The 17,579-nt window shown below is 33.6% G+C and overlaps 1 protein-coding gene across 42 annotated transcripts in view; it reads left to right on the top strand.

The window, feature by feature from the left end:
• The window catches only part of PCM1 (pericentriolar material 1), a 78,912-nt gene extending 65,752 nt beyond the window's left edge, over positions 1-13,160 (top strand). For 34 of the 42 annotated variants that reach the window (XM_088793328.1, XM_074329738.2, XM_074329732.2 and 31 more), the window contains 10 exons: positions 1,356-1,490; positions 3,186-3,383; positions 5,050-5,109; positions 5,375-5,507; positions 5,817-5,977; positions 8,637-8,712; positions 9,218-9,492; positions 11,129-11,221; positions 11,334-11,451; positions 12,819-13,008. In XM_088793328.1, coding sequence (XP_088649454.1) covers positions 1,356-1,490; positions 3,186-3,383; positions 5,050-5,109; positions 5,375-5,507; positions 5,817-5,977; positions 8,637-8,712; positions 9,218-9,492; positions 11,129-11,221; positions 11,334-11,451; positions 12,819-12,865 — 1,296 coding nt within the window. In that variant the 3' untranslated portion in view covers positions 12,866-13,008. Of the gene's footprint in view, positions 1-1,355; positions 1,491-3,185; positions 3,384-5,049; positions 5,110-5,374; positions 5,508-5,816; positions 5,978-8,636; positions 8,713-9,217; positions 9,493-11,128; positions 11,222-11,333; positions 11,452-12,816 lie in introns of all 42 variants that reach the window. The other 8 variants (XM_088793332.1, XM_088793329.1, XM_088793334.1 and 5 more) reach the window with 3 other exon arrangements.
• Positions 13,161-17,579: the final 4,419 nt, after the last annotated feature.

The raw sequence follows: 17,579 nt of genomic DNA, 5'->3' as shown, positions 1-17,579 counted from the left end.
AATAGGCATGGAGTTAATGTTTACTAAGCAAACTCCTTGGCCTTCAAGAGACTTTACCACTGAACCTGGTACACTTTCTCAACTTCATCGCTCATCTCTCTCCATCTAGGTACACTTACTTCAAATTAGTCAACATTTAGCATTCCTGCCATTACTTTTGCACATACTAGCCTACTGTACAAGTTGTCATTATAAAACATATGAAATAACTTTACTCTTTTCTGCCTGGCTGAAATATTTTTTCTTCAGGGATATTTGTTACTGACTCCAATATGCTACCACAGCTCCTTATCGCACCTAGTGTGTGCTGCTTTTATGATACTTATTTATCCATTCAGTAATGAATGTGTCCTGTGAGCTAGCCACTGTGTTGGGTGATAAATGAGAAGCAGTCCCTGCAGCTAAAAAGTATTAATATCATCTACTGGACAGTATATAGCTTTAGTGACTCATGTATCTGACTCCTCCTGGTATTCTATCCCTTGAAGACAAGGGACATTCTATCCCTTGCCTTTTTTTCTTTTAATTGCCTGCCTTGACACATTCTTTTTAAAAAATGAGCTTAAATCCTTAGATTTAAGGGACTTTAGACATCATCTAATTTGGCCACCTCATTTTACACATTTGTACAGGAAAAAATAAACTTACCCCACTAAAGGTTAAAGGACCTGCCCAAATGAGTAGTGGCAGAAGAGGGCTTAGAACTTTGAGGTTATTGATATATGGGTGTTTTATGGACACACCTCAGAAAGCTAACCATGATTTGGATTATTATATAGCTTGAACATGCTTCTAACGGAAGATTAAGGAGAAGAGACTTGCCGGAAGTGGCTTGTTAGGAACTTAGGATAGTGATTCTCTTTGACCCTAAAACCATTTTGTAATGTCTAGATACATTTTTAGTTGTCAGGACTTGAGAGGATGGAGGGTACTACTGGCATCACGTGCATAGAGACCAGAGTGCTGCTAAACATCCTACAACGCACAAGATGCCAGTGTGCCAGTGTTGAGGAAGCCTGAGTATGGTTGTAAGTGTAGTTGGAATGACCTGAACTAAAAAGAGGAAGACGGACAATATGGAAACTACGCCATGAGTAGTTTCAGAAAGAAAGTGATGAAAAAGTATTTAATTAGCAGCTTCTTTTACTGGCTATTATCTGCTATGGTGGGTCAAAATTTGCAGACTTCAAATTTTGGGCGTGGGAGTTTGGCTAGTTTTTAATGAATAAATAATTCCAAATGTATATCTGAAAGTTGAGAAACATCTATGCAAGAAAAATAAAATATATTATGTGGATTAATATTTTTTGAACAATAGGAAAGTTTGTATGCTAACCAGCTAGGATTTTTCTCAGGAGCACATGGATGAAGTATGTTCTTCTCAACTTCTGACTTCAGTAAGACGCATGGTGTTGACCCTGACGCAGCAAAATGATGAGAGCAAAGAGTTTGTCAAGTTCTTTCATAAACAGCTTGGAAGTATATTACAGGTGAGAGTTTATACTTGTGTGACATCAATATGTACCATCTGGTTAGGATTTTTTTGGTTATTTTCTGGCATGCTTCTAACGGCATTACACAATTTATTCAAGTAGCTATCCATTGTAGCATCTAGTTGGGGTGACATTCTGGTATTTTAGGTTATTCCTTTACCTGGTTAAAAAAAAAAAATTGTATTAGAGCCTGTGTCTTCATTTAATTTGATCATCTCTAAGGCTATCCCAATTCTAATAAAATTTTGTTTTGATTTTTCTCCTACCTAATAAGAACATTTCAAGTTTGAAATGTTTAGAAAGTATTCTGTCGTATTTTCTAAAACAATTTTTTATCAATCTGGGAAATTTTAGAAGCTAGAAACGAGCAATAGTTGTGGAGACTTCTTAGGCTGTAACAGTAACCTTAAATTATGTTAAAGCAGTGATTCTCAAGTGGGGTGGCAGTTTTGATTCCCATGAGACATTTAGCTATGTCTATAGACATTTTGTTGGTCACAACACACAGGGAGGCATCTGGCATCTAATAAGATGTTAATAGTGCCAAGGTTGAGAAACCCAATGTTAAATAAGGATACCTTACTCCATATAAAAAACATCTTTACAGTTAAATTCACCCATGTGTTTTTCCATTGAGATAGTTTAGTGATGTGTTTTGTTACTCCAAACTAGAAAATACGTTTTTCTTTCAGTCTTTATTACAGAATTTTCCTATGAAGCTTTTCCTTCTAGTCTTGTGTTTTAATTGGTTTTAGAGACAGTCTTATCATTTTAATTTTTTAAAGCCCTAGGTTTGATGCAGATGTCCACCACTATAATTTTCCATTTTATTTTTAAGATTAAAGTATAAATTCTATATAGTTTTTAAATTGTCCTGATTCTATTTAATCTATAATAATACAACTAACATAAATTTTATAAGGAATATAAGGTTCCAGTGGATAATTTTTAGATAAATGTATTTTTATAAATTTAGCTTATTTCTATAGAAAGAAATAACTCTATTTTAGAATCTGTCTGAAGAGAAATTGTGTATAGTTTAAATACTTTCGTTTATCAAGATCCATGCAGTCCTTCTTTAGTGTTGCCTACTATTATCACAATTGTGGGCAAATATCAAAGTATTATTTAGAAATAAGATTATTTTCTAAGTCTCAGAAAATCAGACTGTTTTTCTTTTACCCCATCCTGATTTTTTTCCACAAAGGGATGTACATAAAGAATAAAAGTGGTGTACATTAAATCTTGCCCAGAGTATTGAAAGTTTTTCATGAGATAGAGCTTAAATTATTTTCATTTTTTCTTACGAAACCTGTTCAATGAATTTTTTTTTTTTTTCACAAAGCACCCAGCATTTGTACTTCTTTCCATGATTGTGCACGGTAAGGTAGATTTTTGGAGGGGAGGGAACACCAGACATCATAGTTATTTGCCTGTAGTCCATGTTTTTAGGAGGAAAGAACAAGAAAAGTGGTTTTATTAAAAAAAAAAAAGTCTCAAATAGCACGCAGACTTCATTTGATGATACTGTATTTCAACTTGAATAGAACTAAAATTTTCCAATACTAAAAAGTAATAAAATTGTTTTTCACAAGGTGAATATTATAATTCAGACTTGTTAATCATCTGTATTGCTTTGTCCACAGTTGAAGTTAACTATAATCTTAAAGTGATTTGGTTATCTTTGAATAGGATTCACTGGCAAAATTTGCTGGCAAAAAACTGAAAGACTGTGGAGAAGACCTTCTTGTAGAGATATCTGAAGTGTTGTTTAACGAGTTGGCTTTCTTTAAGCTCATGCAAGATTTGGATAATAATAGTATGACAGTTAAACAGAGATGCAAAAGGAAAATAGAGGCAGCTGGAGTGATACAGTCTTATGCCAAAGAGGTAAATGACATTCATTTTGATTTTAGAAGTAATTATAATTAGCATGTAAATATAGTTCTTGATTATTATTAACTAAAATTATACTTACCCTCAGAAAAGTAGTTTTAAAGTAATACCAGCTAATCAGATTATAAATCAGTACATATGCTAGCCACATGCTGAATCTCAGTGGTAACAGCAGTGGCTGCAGATCAGGAATGCAGATAGGAATTGATGCCTAATGTACACTGTCAGATATCCAATTCCCATTATTTAGGTTTCCAGAGAAGAGAGGATGACAGGGATCTGGTTCTTGACCAACTAGTTGCCTGCCACAGCTATTGCCAACCCCAGTGGATTCCCGGGGTATTATATATATCACCCCAGCCCACATACATGCTTATTTATCAGTTAAGATTTTTGTTGCGCGTCCCTCTAGCTTCTTATAACCTGTTAAACTAGTCTTGATTACGTGTGAAATTGAATGGGTTTTTCCCCCTCAACTTGAGGCATTCCAGAAGGCTTTTTCCCTAGACCTGTACCCTTTTTCTTGACTAATAATGAAAGGGAAAGCAGGTCAAGACCCAAAACAGAATGAAATAACTCTTCTTCCTTAAATCTAAAGTAGATAAAGTCAAGCCGTCTATTTCACACTTTTTATGGTTTTATTCTAGACATAAATAAGTTTCAGATTTCAGCCATTGCTTAGAGCTTGAAGGTTAAAACAGGATAATACCATAACAAATGATTGGAAGGGCTCCTTTAGATAGGTAATCGCACCAGGCTCTTTGAAGGCGTAAAATAATGAGCTTAAGGTATGAAAGACAAGAAGAAGTTTATAATGAAGATGAAGGGGAAGAGCATGGAAGATGAAGGAGAGACCTATAAGTGTAAAGACTAAGGCAGGATTGAGCAGTTTGGAGAAGAGACAGAAGGCCAAGGAGGCAGGAACACATTAAATGAGATGAGAGTGTAGGCGATAAAGTCACAGAGGTAAGTAAAGCCAAATTACTGGGCCTTAGAAACCGTGGTAAGGACCTTCTGTTTTATTTTGTTCTAAGCCTGATGGGAACCCATGGGAAAGCTCGAAATAGAGGAGTGACATAATCTCATAATAATAGTATGACAGTTAAACAGAGATTAAAAATTTTGTCTGGATACAATATTGAACAGGAATTAAAGGAGAGTAGAGATAGAAGCAGAGAGACCAGTTGTAAGGCTGTTTCAGTAGTCCAGGTAAGAAATGATGTGTCTTAGCTTTGAGTGTGCAACTACAGAGACACTTTGATGATTGGGTCAATAGGCACTGTAATGGTTTAGATGTGGATAATAAAAGTAAAGCACGAGCTGGTTCTTAGTTTTCTGACTTGCACTTTTGGGTGAATGAAGGGCCATTAACTGAGACTGGGAGGGTGGCATTTTGGAAGGAAGGGAATCAAGATTTTTGTTTTGGACTTAGTAAATTTGAAATACCTTTTATGTATCCAAGGGGAAGTTAGTAGGCAGCGTTCCTTTGGTTTTGATAATTTAAAAGATTTAAATGCAAGAGTTTAATTTACATTTCTAAGAAAGCATTCAACTCTTTGGATGATGGTCAAAAAATGCAGCATTTGTTAAAATTTACTGAATACCCAAGTGTAATGGTGAAGGTTTACTCCTAAATTCTGTTTAATTGACTTGCTTATAGGCCAAAAGGATTCTTGAAGAGCATGGTTCACCTGCTGGAGAAACTGATGGCAAAGTCAAAGTACGTGCTAATTAATTTGCCTAAAAATAATGCTTTTGAAACAAAAAGATTAAATGATTTTGCCAGCTTTTACCCATAATGTTTGAGAGCAAAGTATATCATGAAATGTCCTTTCTTCTGATTTTATTTCCTTTTAAAAACAAAACTAAAGTGCCAAGTGATTCCTTGTGGTTTTTATTAAATTAATGATGACTTATTTTTATGATAGACTTACTATATGCTTTTTAAAAATGTACTTTAATGACTCAAATTTATTTGTGGCTAGGACAAGGATGTGACTGAAACAGTTAAGCAGACTCAGACATCTGAGTATAATGGGGAGAGTCCCAAAAATGTGAGATCTGATGTTTCTGATCAAGAGGAAGATGAAGAAAGTGAAGAATGTCCAGTGTCTATTAGTAAGTTTAAAAGCTCATGCTAGGTTTATACGTTAGTACTTTATAGGTCTTTTATTGAAACAGTTTGGTGGAGTATAATGAATATAGAATTAGGTGTCAGACAACTCTGAATTTGAATTCTAGTGTGACACTGACTAAATTACTTGTCCTTTCTGCATCACAGTTTTTTTTTATAGTACTTAACTGTTTTGAAGATTTCATGTTGTATGTAAAGCCCTTGTACAATACAGGAATGTAGTGAATTGTGTTAATAGCTATTACTACGACTGAGTGCTGACATTTTTCTAAAAATTCTGTTAATCAACTTAGATTTGTCCAAAGCTGAAACTCAGGCTTTGACTAATTATGGAAGTGGAGAAGATGAGAATGAAGATGAAGAAATAGAAGAATTTGAAGAGGGACCTGTAGATGTCCAGACTTCACTTCAGGCTAACACTGAAATTACAGAAGAAAATGAACACGATGATCAGGTATTCCAGTGTGGACTAACACACCTTCCATCAGGCTTATTTTAACTATTAAAAGCACATCCTTTTTAAAGAGGTCAACATTTACAGCTTCCCCATTTTTATTTTCATGAATACAAACCTTTTCAGTATACTTACTGAAATGTGAAACACTGGTTTATTTTGGTATTTAGCAATGTTTAAAGCACTGTAATCTTTTTATTGTGACAAGCCCTAAAAACTATGAGATTACTTTAGAATATCTGGATTTTTAATTTGTATTTTTCCTAGCCATACATGGAAATAGTATGTAACAAAATAAAATCATTCCCTTTCCTACCACTGCCTCATCCTTCTCCAGAGGCAACACTTTGTATGTTTTTTTTCCTGCTGTTTACCTCTGTGTTTTTGAATAATATGCATCTGTGTGTATATTTATTTATTCATTTATGTATTAGGTGTTATCTGTCAGCTCCCTATTATAGTAGGTAAGGATTTTTAGGTCACTTATGGCTCATTTAATTATATCTTTTGTTTAATTCTATATATAACCAAATGTTTAGATTTAACCAAACTATGTAAATATTACTGACTGCTGAACTAAGCACATACTGTTTATTGCTTAGTTATTTTTTTTATCTGAGTTTAATAATTGTGTCAGTTTTTTATTTTCTTTGAACATGTAACCAACTCTTTGTTATGCCCACCAATAGCTGTATAAAAAACCTCTTGATGGAATTTTCTACATGAACCAATTTGTCTGTTTTGTCCTTTCTGGAGTACTCCCCCTTCCTGCTCCATTCAATGTTTGGCTCTTAGACCTGCTGAAAATAATGAAAAATAATGGAATCCATAATAATACAGTTCTCTGTATTATTTTGAGGTTGTTTAAGAAGAAAAGGAAAGCTTTTTTACTTAGCCATATTGAAATTGCAACCACAGCTTTCTTCTTGAAACACTTTTAGATGATATTTTTAAATTCCCTTGTCTGAGGTCAGGTTAAGCATAAGCCATACATGAGCCTGGGAATCTCTATTGTCATTTTTATTAGATCTCTGTTCCTGGAAGCCAGTGTTTGTCTTTCTCTTTCTTGGTTTATTACCTCATTTTGGTGGGGCACATCTTCCAGGAACTCTGTAGGAAAGAGTGAGTAAAAGATAAATATTTTGAGTTTTTACATGTCTAAGAAAATCTTCATTCTTCCATGGTGAAAATCAATTTCCCTCAGATGTTTTAAGGTATGGCTTCTTTATCTTCCAGTTTTCAGTGTTGCTGTTGAGAAGACCAGTGCCTTTCTTAGTTCTGATCCTTTGTGTGTATCTTTTTTTCTTTCCTACTCCAGAAGCTTCCTGGAGTTCTGAAATTTTACAAGGATACAGTACATTGTTGCAGGTCTCTTTTCATTCACTATAGTGGGTACTCAGTGGGTCTTTTCAATCTATATCATGCCCTTCAGTTTGGTAAATTTTCTTCATTTTTTCCCCCACCATGTTTTCTTTCCTTCTGGAATTAATATTATCAGATATTATTAGCCCTCGTGGATTGAGCTTCTAATTTTCTTTTCTTCCTTTTATTCTCCTATTGCTCTGTTTTACTTTCTGGGAGATTTCTTTGACCTTAATACTTAAATGAAATTATTTTTATTTCAGCTGTCATATATTTTTAATTTCTAAATCCTTTTTTTCTGATTATTACTTTTGTATAGCACCCTGTTACTTCATGGAGGCAATATCTTCTTCTCTTACTATCTGGAGGCTTTCTTCAAATGTCTGCTATACTGTCAGTGCTTATTTTAAAGAATGATATACTAAAAAGCTGCTTGGGGTTCTTTTGGGCTTCACTGTAAGCCAGTTGGGTAGACAGTTAGCTTTTTGATAGAAACTCCCAAATGTCAATACCTATTGGTCTTGTCTCTGAGGTGGTTCAGTTTCTCCAAAGAGTTGCTGGTATTCTAGAGCCAGATGTGAGAATGGGGTTGAGGGTCCCACCATTATACAGACTTGCACTGAATCCCTCTGTTTTCAATATGACACTTTATTCTGTCCTTATTCATGGTTTCCTTACCCTAGCTCTACCCCTGATGGCCCCCAGGCCTGAGACTAACTAGTTCAATTTCTTCAAAATGTAAACTCCCATTTTCTGTTGAGGTTGGGAGAGGGAACCTAGATGTCCACATTTTTCTTAAACAACTTCAAATGACACCTACCACCCCCTTTTCATCACCAACTCCCACCCCATCACAGTATACATTTTTTTCTAGAGTCTGGCACTTCCAATTATGAGGTGGATCTCAGTTTTTGTTTTATACTGCTGAAGGCACTTAGTTTTGTTCATCTTTCTCCCCTCCTGGTCAGTTCCTCTTCCATTCACTTAGCATCTACATATGAACAGATGTCAGTTTTATTTAAGATAGAGTCTACGCTGAAAATAAAAATAGTGGAATCTATAATATTCCAGTTCTCTGTGTTATCTTGAGGTTGTTTCAGAAGAAGAGAAAACCTTTTTACTTTGCCATCTTGAAATTGCAACCATAGCCTCGTTGAAACACTTAGAAGATACTTTTAAATTCCTGTGTATGAAGGTCTCAGGTTGAACAAAAGCCACATACTACCAACCATCTTTTGTATAGTGACCACATATTTTAAATAGGCCCTGCTATCATGACATTTCTTTTTCCTTTTAGGTTCTACAACAGGACTTTGCAAAATCAGCAGAAAGCAAAAATGTCCTATCAGAACAAGAACCCATTACTAGTAAAGGTAAGAAATCCAAATAAGTATTCAATTTTAAGATGATCTAAAGTGCCTTTTATGTGCTTAAAATTAAATTCTTAGCTAATGGAAGTTTGAAGGTGTTTTGGATCTAATATATGTCCTTTTTCTCCCTCTAAAAACATTGTAGAAAACATGAGGGCTTTGTTTCTGCCAGCTGCTGTTAAAGAAAGTTGACATAAACACACAGAAAAATTCTGCAAGGAAGACATCATTAGATACAAATGTGGAGGACTTTTTAAAAATATGCATTCCTGGGCCTTAACTCCTGACAACCTTGTGTCATTAGAAATCGGGTAGATTTTAGGAATCTAATTTTAAAACTATCCCTAGATGAATCTGATCAACTAACTTTAGGAACTATTGACAAGGAAAACTTGTAGTTGCCTTTTCTTTTGGTATTAAATGTCTTGATTACTCTGATTCATACATATTGTCTTTTTGGGGGGGTAATAGTACAACTTAAGAACTGGTGTATTACACTAATGTTAAGACTTTCTTTTGATGACAGATGACCAAGATAGCACCCCTGTGAAACCATGTTACCTCAATATCTTGGAAAATGAGCAATCTCCAAATAGTACTCTGCAAAAGGACTCACTCACTACCATTGATTCATCTAAACAACCTAATGCTTTGCCGTTACCTTTACCTGAAATCGAAACCTTGGTGCCTAAAGTCAAAGAAGTTAAATCTGCTCAGGAAACTCCTGAAAGCTCTCTGGCTGGAAGTCCTGATACTGAATCTCCAGTGTTAGTAAATGCCTATGTATGTATCATTTATATTTCTTAATATTTCTGCATTTTATTTCAGTGCATATTTCTTCATTTTCAGGATAACATTCTAGCATGTAAACACAACTCCCCTTTGTGTTTAGGTTTAGAAACTGTTGGAATATTTTAATTTCTTAATTCAAACTTATTTTAAACTTGAACAGAAGGTGATTATAAATTAAGATGACCATCTCAAAACCTAGAAGTTATTCTACTTATTATAATTTTGAGAACCAAAGAGATGAATTTTAGGAGGCAACCTTGAGTGAGCTCATTTCAAGTTCAGATGTGAAGAGATAAAGTAATGATTCTTGAATCATCATTTGACTACCCATACATGACTTCTCAACTATTTAGAATATTTCATAAATCTTTGATAAACCTGAAAGTTTACATTTGGGATGGGAAATAAAACAATATGACAGCAATAGAGTCCTTACCTCTATACAGTGAATGACAGAAATAGGCTAGCAAATCTGCACTTACAATGTAAGTAGGACCTTTGTATCAATAATTTTATAGCAACTGGGTTAGTTTTTGGATACTTGGGTTTTATGTGTTTTATATACTTTGTCTTATCAACAAAAATGAAGGGACTTATAGTTTTTAGGTCTAAGGAATGTGTTTCATATTTTTTAATATAGATTTTCTTCCCAAGCATATATTTACAGTTACGATTTCATAATTTCTAAGAGAGGGGGCTTATAATGTTTCAAAAACATTAGTGGAAAGAGTAACTTTTATCTCTTGTTTGTTTCACTACCAGTAAAATTATGCACTTAAAACTCTGAAAGTTACCTGTTAGATTTATTCTTATTATCATTTGATGAGTGTGTAGAGTTGTTATAGGAAGTACTGAATTAAAATTAAGTTTAAGTTAGAATACAGAGGGTCTTGAATTCAGTTTTCGGCGGGGAAAATATTCGAAGTCATGAATTTTCAGATGACTCTGATGACTGTATGAGATACGTTGTCAAGGAAGCAAATGTTTGGAGGTTCCATTATCATATAAACAAAATACGAGCTAAATGAAAGATGAGTGAGAAATGTTTCAAAAAAAACAAAAGCCTAAGGTTTCTACTTAGGTAATCAGTATAATGATGATACTATTTAAAAAATCAAAAAGAAGAACTAGGAGAATAAAAAAACTCAAATTTCAGAAAAAGCAGCATGAAGTGATCGCAAAAATTAGTTCTAAATTCATACCTCATCTTTCTATTTGAGCCTCCACAGTGTTGATATTGAAAATCTGTAAATGTTTACTTATAGTCTGCTGGATACAGCTCTGCTGTATTCTGTAAACATATTAAGAAAACAAAAGTTCTAATTATTTTAGCCCTCAGTAATAACTCTGCTACTATTTCTCCCTCTAACCTGTATAAACTGACTCTTTGAGAAAATGAAAAAAGCACAACAGTACGCTCAACATCTCCAGGTGTGGAGCCTTTCCTATGAACTCTATATTTGTTTTATTCATAGAGTTTGAATATATAAGAAAACCAAATATGATAGAATTACTAAAGTATACTTATGTGTAAGAATCCACTCTGTCTCTTGGCATGGATGATTTTGATTTTGACTCAGAGATAGAGTGGATTGCCTTCATTATATATAATTTGTTTATCTTACAGGAAGCAGAATCTGGTAACATAAGTCAAAAATCTGATGAAGAAGACTTTGTGAAAGTTGAAGATTTACCACTTAAACTGACAATGTATTCAGAGGTACTTGGCTCTCTTTAATTAAAATTATCTTTATATCTATATATAAAATTACCTTTATGTATAACAAATACCGTTAAGATGAAAATGATTTTGTATTTTTTATCTTCCAAAGGCAGACCTAAGGAATAAAATGGTAGAAGAAGAACAGAAAAACCATTTATCTGGTGAAATATTATGTGAAATGCAGACTGAAGAATTAGCTGGGAATTCTCAGACACTAAAAGAACCTGGTATGAGTTAACCAGTTTTAACCACATCATGTTGAAAATTACTTAATCTTGATACCATCATTTTGTTTTGGTTTTTAAATGCACTACTAGTACCTGGAAGATTTAAGTCAAATATTGGAAAGGAAACATAATTCTGTAAAAATTTTAGTTCCGCTTCCTAATTTATAAAATAGTATAATCAGATAAGTTTTTCTATTTTTAAAATCTTCAGTTTTAGCAAAGTAATATATGCACATGGTTTAAGAAAGAAAGGTACAAAAGAGTTAATGATAATTGTCAAGAGCCCATTGCTTTTAATTGTTGGTTTTTGTTCTTTTGGAGGAGACCATCTGTCTCAAAATAATATTCTTATAATTTTTCTTAATTTAAAAATGTAGATAATATTTCTTAGCTCCCAAGTGAAAAGTGGATATTTAGATCTACGTCTCCTTTAAGTGTTCATATTGTTTTTTTCATTTGTTACCTTTGTTATTTTTAATATACAGAGGGTACCAAAAAAATGTATACACATTTTAAGAAAGGAAAAAAGCTGTATCAAAATTGTAATACTCAATATATACTGATAACAAAAGATGAATACAAGTCACATGTATACATTTTTTATTTTGGCACCCCTGGTGTATTTTTTCTAGTTTCATGAACTGCTCCTTCCCTCTTGATTTTGCCTTCTCTGTTCAGTTTTAGTCATACTCTTACATTATTTTTTAGTCATACTCTTACATTATTATGGTTATTAAACTAAAGTCACTTACATTTTATTTTTATAACTATATCTTCTATGTTTTTCCAAAGATTATTCTATGTAAATGTGATTCATTGCAGAGCCTAGTGATAGTCCCAGATTTCCTTCTTTATGAGTCTAATAGCACAACCCTGGGCAACTCAGAGGAGAGCATTTCTTGGATCGAGGTCAAAAGATTTCTGTTACTGTCTATCAACTCATCAATTAATTAAAATCATATACAATTTTTAATTTTTGTTTTTCTGGAAATGAGGTGAAGAAAAGGGCAGACCAAATATCAAACCTTCAATTAATTTTCCAGAGTTCAGCCCAGTTCTGCTTGTTAGAATCTCACCTGGTACTTGTCTCATAGTGTATCTTGGCTGCAGCTTCTTCCCCTCTCACTGCCTTCCTCTGCTTTCACCATTCTGGGAATCTGTTACCGCCTGTCCTGCCATCTTAAATCCTCACCTGTTCTTTTTAAACTCTTGACTGTGTGTTATCAGGAAATTATTGTAGTAAACTAAGTATTTCCTTTGTAATAACTATATTATAAGTGTGAAAGCATTAATGAAAACAATATTAAATTCTAGTAATATCTTAATTCAGTAAGTAGTTTATAAGACATTATTATTCTGTTTCAGAGACAGTGGGAACCCAAAGCACATGAGATGTCTTCAGAGGCTCATCTGACTCTCTCTTTACATAGTCAATGCATATATGAAAATGGTTCTAAATAAACATGTTTTGATCTGTATAAAAATGTAAATTAATTCGACACTGCATTTTTGGTAGGTGTGTTAATTTCTGCCCATGGCAGTTTAAAACACCAGAAACTACGTTCTAAACAAATTCAATCCTTGATACACTGAGGGTTTTTTTCTTTCTTACTTTTTTTTTGGTCTTGATTTTTTATCCCATTGTGATGTTTGGTAATGTTAAATTTAAAATGTAGTTTTAAATAAAGTTTGGACTTATCTGTAAAGTATCTTTTTTGGAAATTATGTTGAATTCTATACAGCAAGTCACTGTTCTATATAATTAGACTATTCAAAGAAGAGCAGTGGTCAAGAGTTAAGAGAAATATACTATTTATTACAAAACCCAGCCATTAGGCTAGGCTTCCAGATAATGCCAGTGTTACTGTTGTTGGGTCTAATGTCCTTTTAGTCTTATTCCTGTGCAACAATAGGGCAGGTTATAAAGGTTTCCAGGATATCTGTGAAGTTACTGTAGAATATATATTAATACTCTATTCAAACTGGGTTAAGTTTAGGACACATGTCTTTAGTACCTAGAACTTAACATAATTATCAATTAGATAAATATTTTCCACAATTTCAATTCCTATCTATGTTACCTCCATCTAAAAAAAAAAAAAAAGTTTTATATAATTAGAGAGTATTTCTGCACAGACAAGTAACATGGTGATTAATTTTAAATGAAAAACTGAGCTCTTTCAAGTAGGGATTCATAGAACTAAATTTATGTATCAGAATATAAGGTTCTATATGCTTTTGGACAAATTTAACTTTTGAGATGATAATTTAAGACCAGAACATAGCAGTTGCTTCTGCATGTAGTGAGAAGAGAAGCAGGTTCGCAGATGAAGTATTAAGTAACAAAATGTGTGTGACTTCTTCATCACTAAGTTAAGTCAGCTATTAAAAGGTTGTTTACCTTTAGATCTCCAAATTGTCATGTATCCAGTAAGGCTTCACAGAGCCAGTTAACAGTTAAGTCAGCCTTATAGATTCTTCCTTGAATAAAATATGCAGAGTATATTTTAACTTTGTTAACAATTGACTGAAATATCCTATAAGAAAAGAATTTGCTTGATATTCCTTTAAAATTCTTACCTGCCTGATACCTCAGTTTCAAATTGTAATGTCCAGTCAGGGAGTGTTAAATGAGCATTTCTCTATGAGGACATTTACTGGATTGCTACTTAATTTAAATTACATGAGACATATAGCTCCAACTTTAATAAAACCTATTCAGAAAACTGTCATTTCCAGAATCAGGAATTCTCATCCAGTTGGTGTGTCGTTAGGGAAATTGAAACAATAAGTTATATTATATGTATACTCCAATTCTGTATTTGTTTTCTAGATTGTACAGGAAGAGGGGAAATTTTCATTTTGGTACTTAAGCCAAGCCTTACATATGATGACTCTCTGCATGGCTGTTACAGATTGATACAGTGGAAGAGTTATATCTTAGTTATTACTGTAGTACTTATTTGAATTATGTTATAGCTGCTGTAATCTAGTCTGTTGTTCTGTATTTTACTAGATAATTTAGTTTTAAAATACCTAGAGCTTGAGAGCAGATAACGTGTTTCCTGTTTTTCCCTAGTAGCTATTGCTAAAGGGTTACGCATTAGCTAACCTGTTTGTCTTGATTTATAAGTAAAAAATTTGGTTAGAGATAAAACAGGGAGAAAAGGTCAAAATGAGTGAGAGAAAACCCACACAGGTTGAGATGATGCCTAAAATAGTATACTCACCAGACTGCGCAGGTATTCTTTGTATTTTGTAACATTCACTTTGGGTAAGTGCTTTTTCACTGTTAATAAATGTATATCCTGCATATGTGCCTGAATTGCATTTTCATTTAAATTGACATACTCATTTATGCTTCAGAATTTATTACAGAACTGTGGCTTATTTGACAATTTTAGATATAATAAGAAAATCAAAACATGAAAAATAATGACATCAACTCACCAGAGAGATTTCTTAAATTTGAGACCATGTCTCTTACAGTGCAGCTATACTCCACTATTTCTCAGTTATTATATCTATCTTATATACGTACGACCATATTTCCCCAAAAATGAGACCTTGCCGGACAATCAGCCCTAATGCGTCTTTTGGAGCAAAAATTAATATAAGACCCGATATTATATTATTATATTATTATATTATGTGGTCTTATAGTAAAATAAGACCGGGCCTTATATTAATTTTTGCTCCAAAAGATGCATTAGAGCTGATTGTCCAGCTAGGTCTCATTTTCAGGGAAACACAGTATGTAGAGAACATTCCCATACTTACTCAGCATTAGACTGGCATGTTTCTGGCTTATTGCTCAACTTTCTTTACTATAAACAGCTCATTCATCTGTCAAAGAAGTAATTGGCTCTGGATTTCACTTATTTCACTGTATAAGTATGGTTGCCCAGTTGCCTTGCCTGGAACAACCAGCATGTATTGTTCTTGGTTATTTTGGAAACTAATCACAACATAAAGTTCCAGTACAACAGAATTCTCTTATATAATAAATATTCTTGCATTAAGACTTTTCCTGTGTGTAGTTATGCCTGATATATAGGTCTAACAAATCACGTGATTAATTTAAAATAATGTAGTTGTAAATACAGTTATTTTGTTAGAAATTCTCACCTTTAATTAACTGTATCTCCCAGAGTATAGCAGTATGTTTAAGGCCATTTGTTGATCAAATGACATCACAAAAGGCTTTGAAAATGTAAAGTGCTATACCAATTCACAGCTGTAATATTTAACATTTGCATTAAACCTCACTTTTAGTGAGACGGTGGACACACACTTAGAGTTTTCCCATTTCCGCTGCTCCTTCACCTGTCACCTCACAGTTGATATTTGGTGTTTTCCTAGATGGGGAATGTCGGTTAGTCTATCAAGTGAAGTAGTCCATGGAAAGGCTTTGAAGACAAGTGCTGCACAAATGCAAGGCATCATACATGTACCCATGTTGGAGAAGAAGGGCTAAGATTCTCCTCAAACTTACATAAACTCAGTGATGAGGTTTTTGCTTACTTTCCAATGTTCTGACATTTTAAAAACTTATTTCTAAGGCAGAGTTTTAAACACTAACTACCAGAACCCACACTTGAATCCAGGTATTCTTTGCTTACAATCTTCCCTAACAAGTTCTGGGTATATACTCTCTTTGTAATTTTCCCCTCTTTAGGTAAGGAGGCAAAGTCCAGAGAGCCTTCATAATAGTGGATCTTAGATGTGGAATTTTCCCAGTGTCACTTGCACCGTTCTAGGTATCTTCTATTTCACATTCTCTCCCCTTTCCATTTCCTCACTCTATCTCCACACCCCCCAAAAATGTTTGTGAAGTGGGTAGAATAATGGGGTTCAAGCTACAAGATTAGTATTTCAAATAGCTTTTTGGATTGTACAATTTTCAGTTTTACTTTGGATTATATCACATATGATTTTGCCCCCTTTTCTCCTGATTTTTATATTCCACCACCAACAACTGTCAAATTTAGATTATATAGGTGTTCAATAGATTAATTTCTAATAAGCCCTTTTTTTGGGTGGTCTTTCGTTGAATTCTGTGTTTTGGCATAATTCCTGGTAATAGCTAGAAAAATAAGGCATATTTCAGGATGTAAAGTTTTCTAACTAAAGAAATAATTTTCTATTTCTTATTTCAAGTTATTTTGAAAGTTTTTCTGGTAGTGTCAGTGGTCAGTCAGTCTTAGATTTTCATGTACAAAATTTCTATGCCTTTTAAGGGGTTGTCAGGATTAAGAAACTCGTATATAACATTGTATAGTTCAGCTTTTTTCTTATAAATATTAGCAGTTGTTTTGATATTACACATTAGAGCCCTTTTGTTCTTTATCTTAAAATTCTTTCACAGATAATGTTTGGACAGTATAATGAAGCAACAGAGATAGTATTAGAATGACACTTGGAAACATGATGCACAAAACATTGTTGACATTTCTTATTTTCCTATATGCAAATTGCTCATTTTCCTATATGCAAAATAGCATTGTCCTGGATCTGAGGATGCTTTTAGTATTTACATTTTAACAAATGGCAACTAGCTACATTGTTAAAAGGAAGATTTATGAAAAGGAAAAGGAAAACCAATGAATAAGCAATTGTATAATTATCAACGTTTATTAAAATCACAGCAAACAAAATGTTGAAAACCTTAGTCTCTATCTCATAGTTGGGATTAAGTTATAAGGATCCATGTGACCCCAACTTTTGTCAGTTATTTCATTATTTGCAAGGGTCTGGCCCATTCATTTGGCATGGTGGCGCAGCCTAAAAAAAAAAAAAACTGTGGACTTACTGTTCCTTAACAGAGTTTGAGGCAAGTTCCTCAAACCATACTCCATAGCATGGGAGAATGGTGCTTCTATAGAGGAACAACTTTTCATCCTATTCCCTCTGGGCTTTGTAAAACCTAAGTCAGATATTATATATAAGGTGTGATGATCAATACGGTGAATTTAAATAAAATTTATTAGAGTAGAAGACACATTGCCATTAATCCCCCTAAAAATATTCCCCCTCGCTTCAAACACATTATTCCATTGTCCTTGACACTTTCCGAAGCAGTTCTGGAAGTCCTCTTTCGTGAGTGTCTTAAGTTGCCGTGGCTACCT

The sequence above is a fragment of the Rhinolophus sinicus genome, chromosome 16 (genome assembly GCF_057876585.1).
Source record: "Rhinolophus sinicus isolate RSI-liver-muscle chromosome 16, RSI-T2T, whole genome shotgun sequence".
NCBI lineage: Eukaryota > Metazoa > Chordata > Mammalia > Chiroptera > Rhinolophidae > Rhinolophus > Rhinolophus sinicus.
This window is presented reverse-complemented; position numbering and strand designations above follow the sequence as displayed.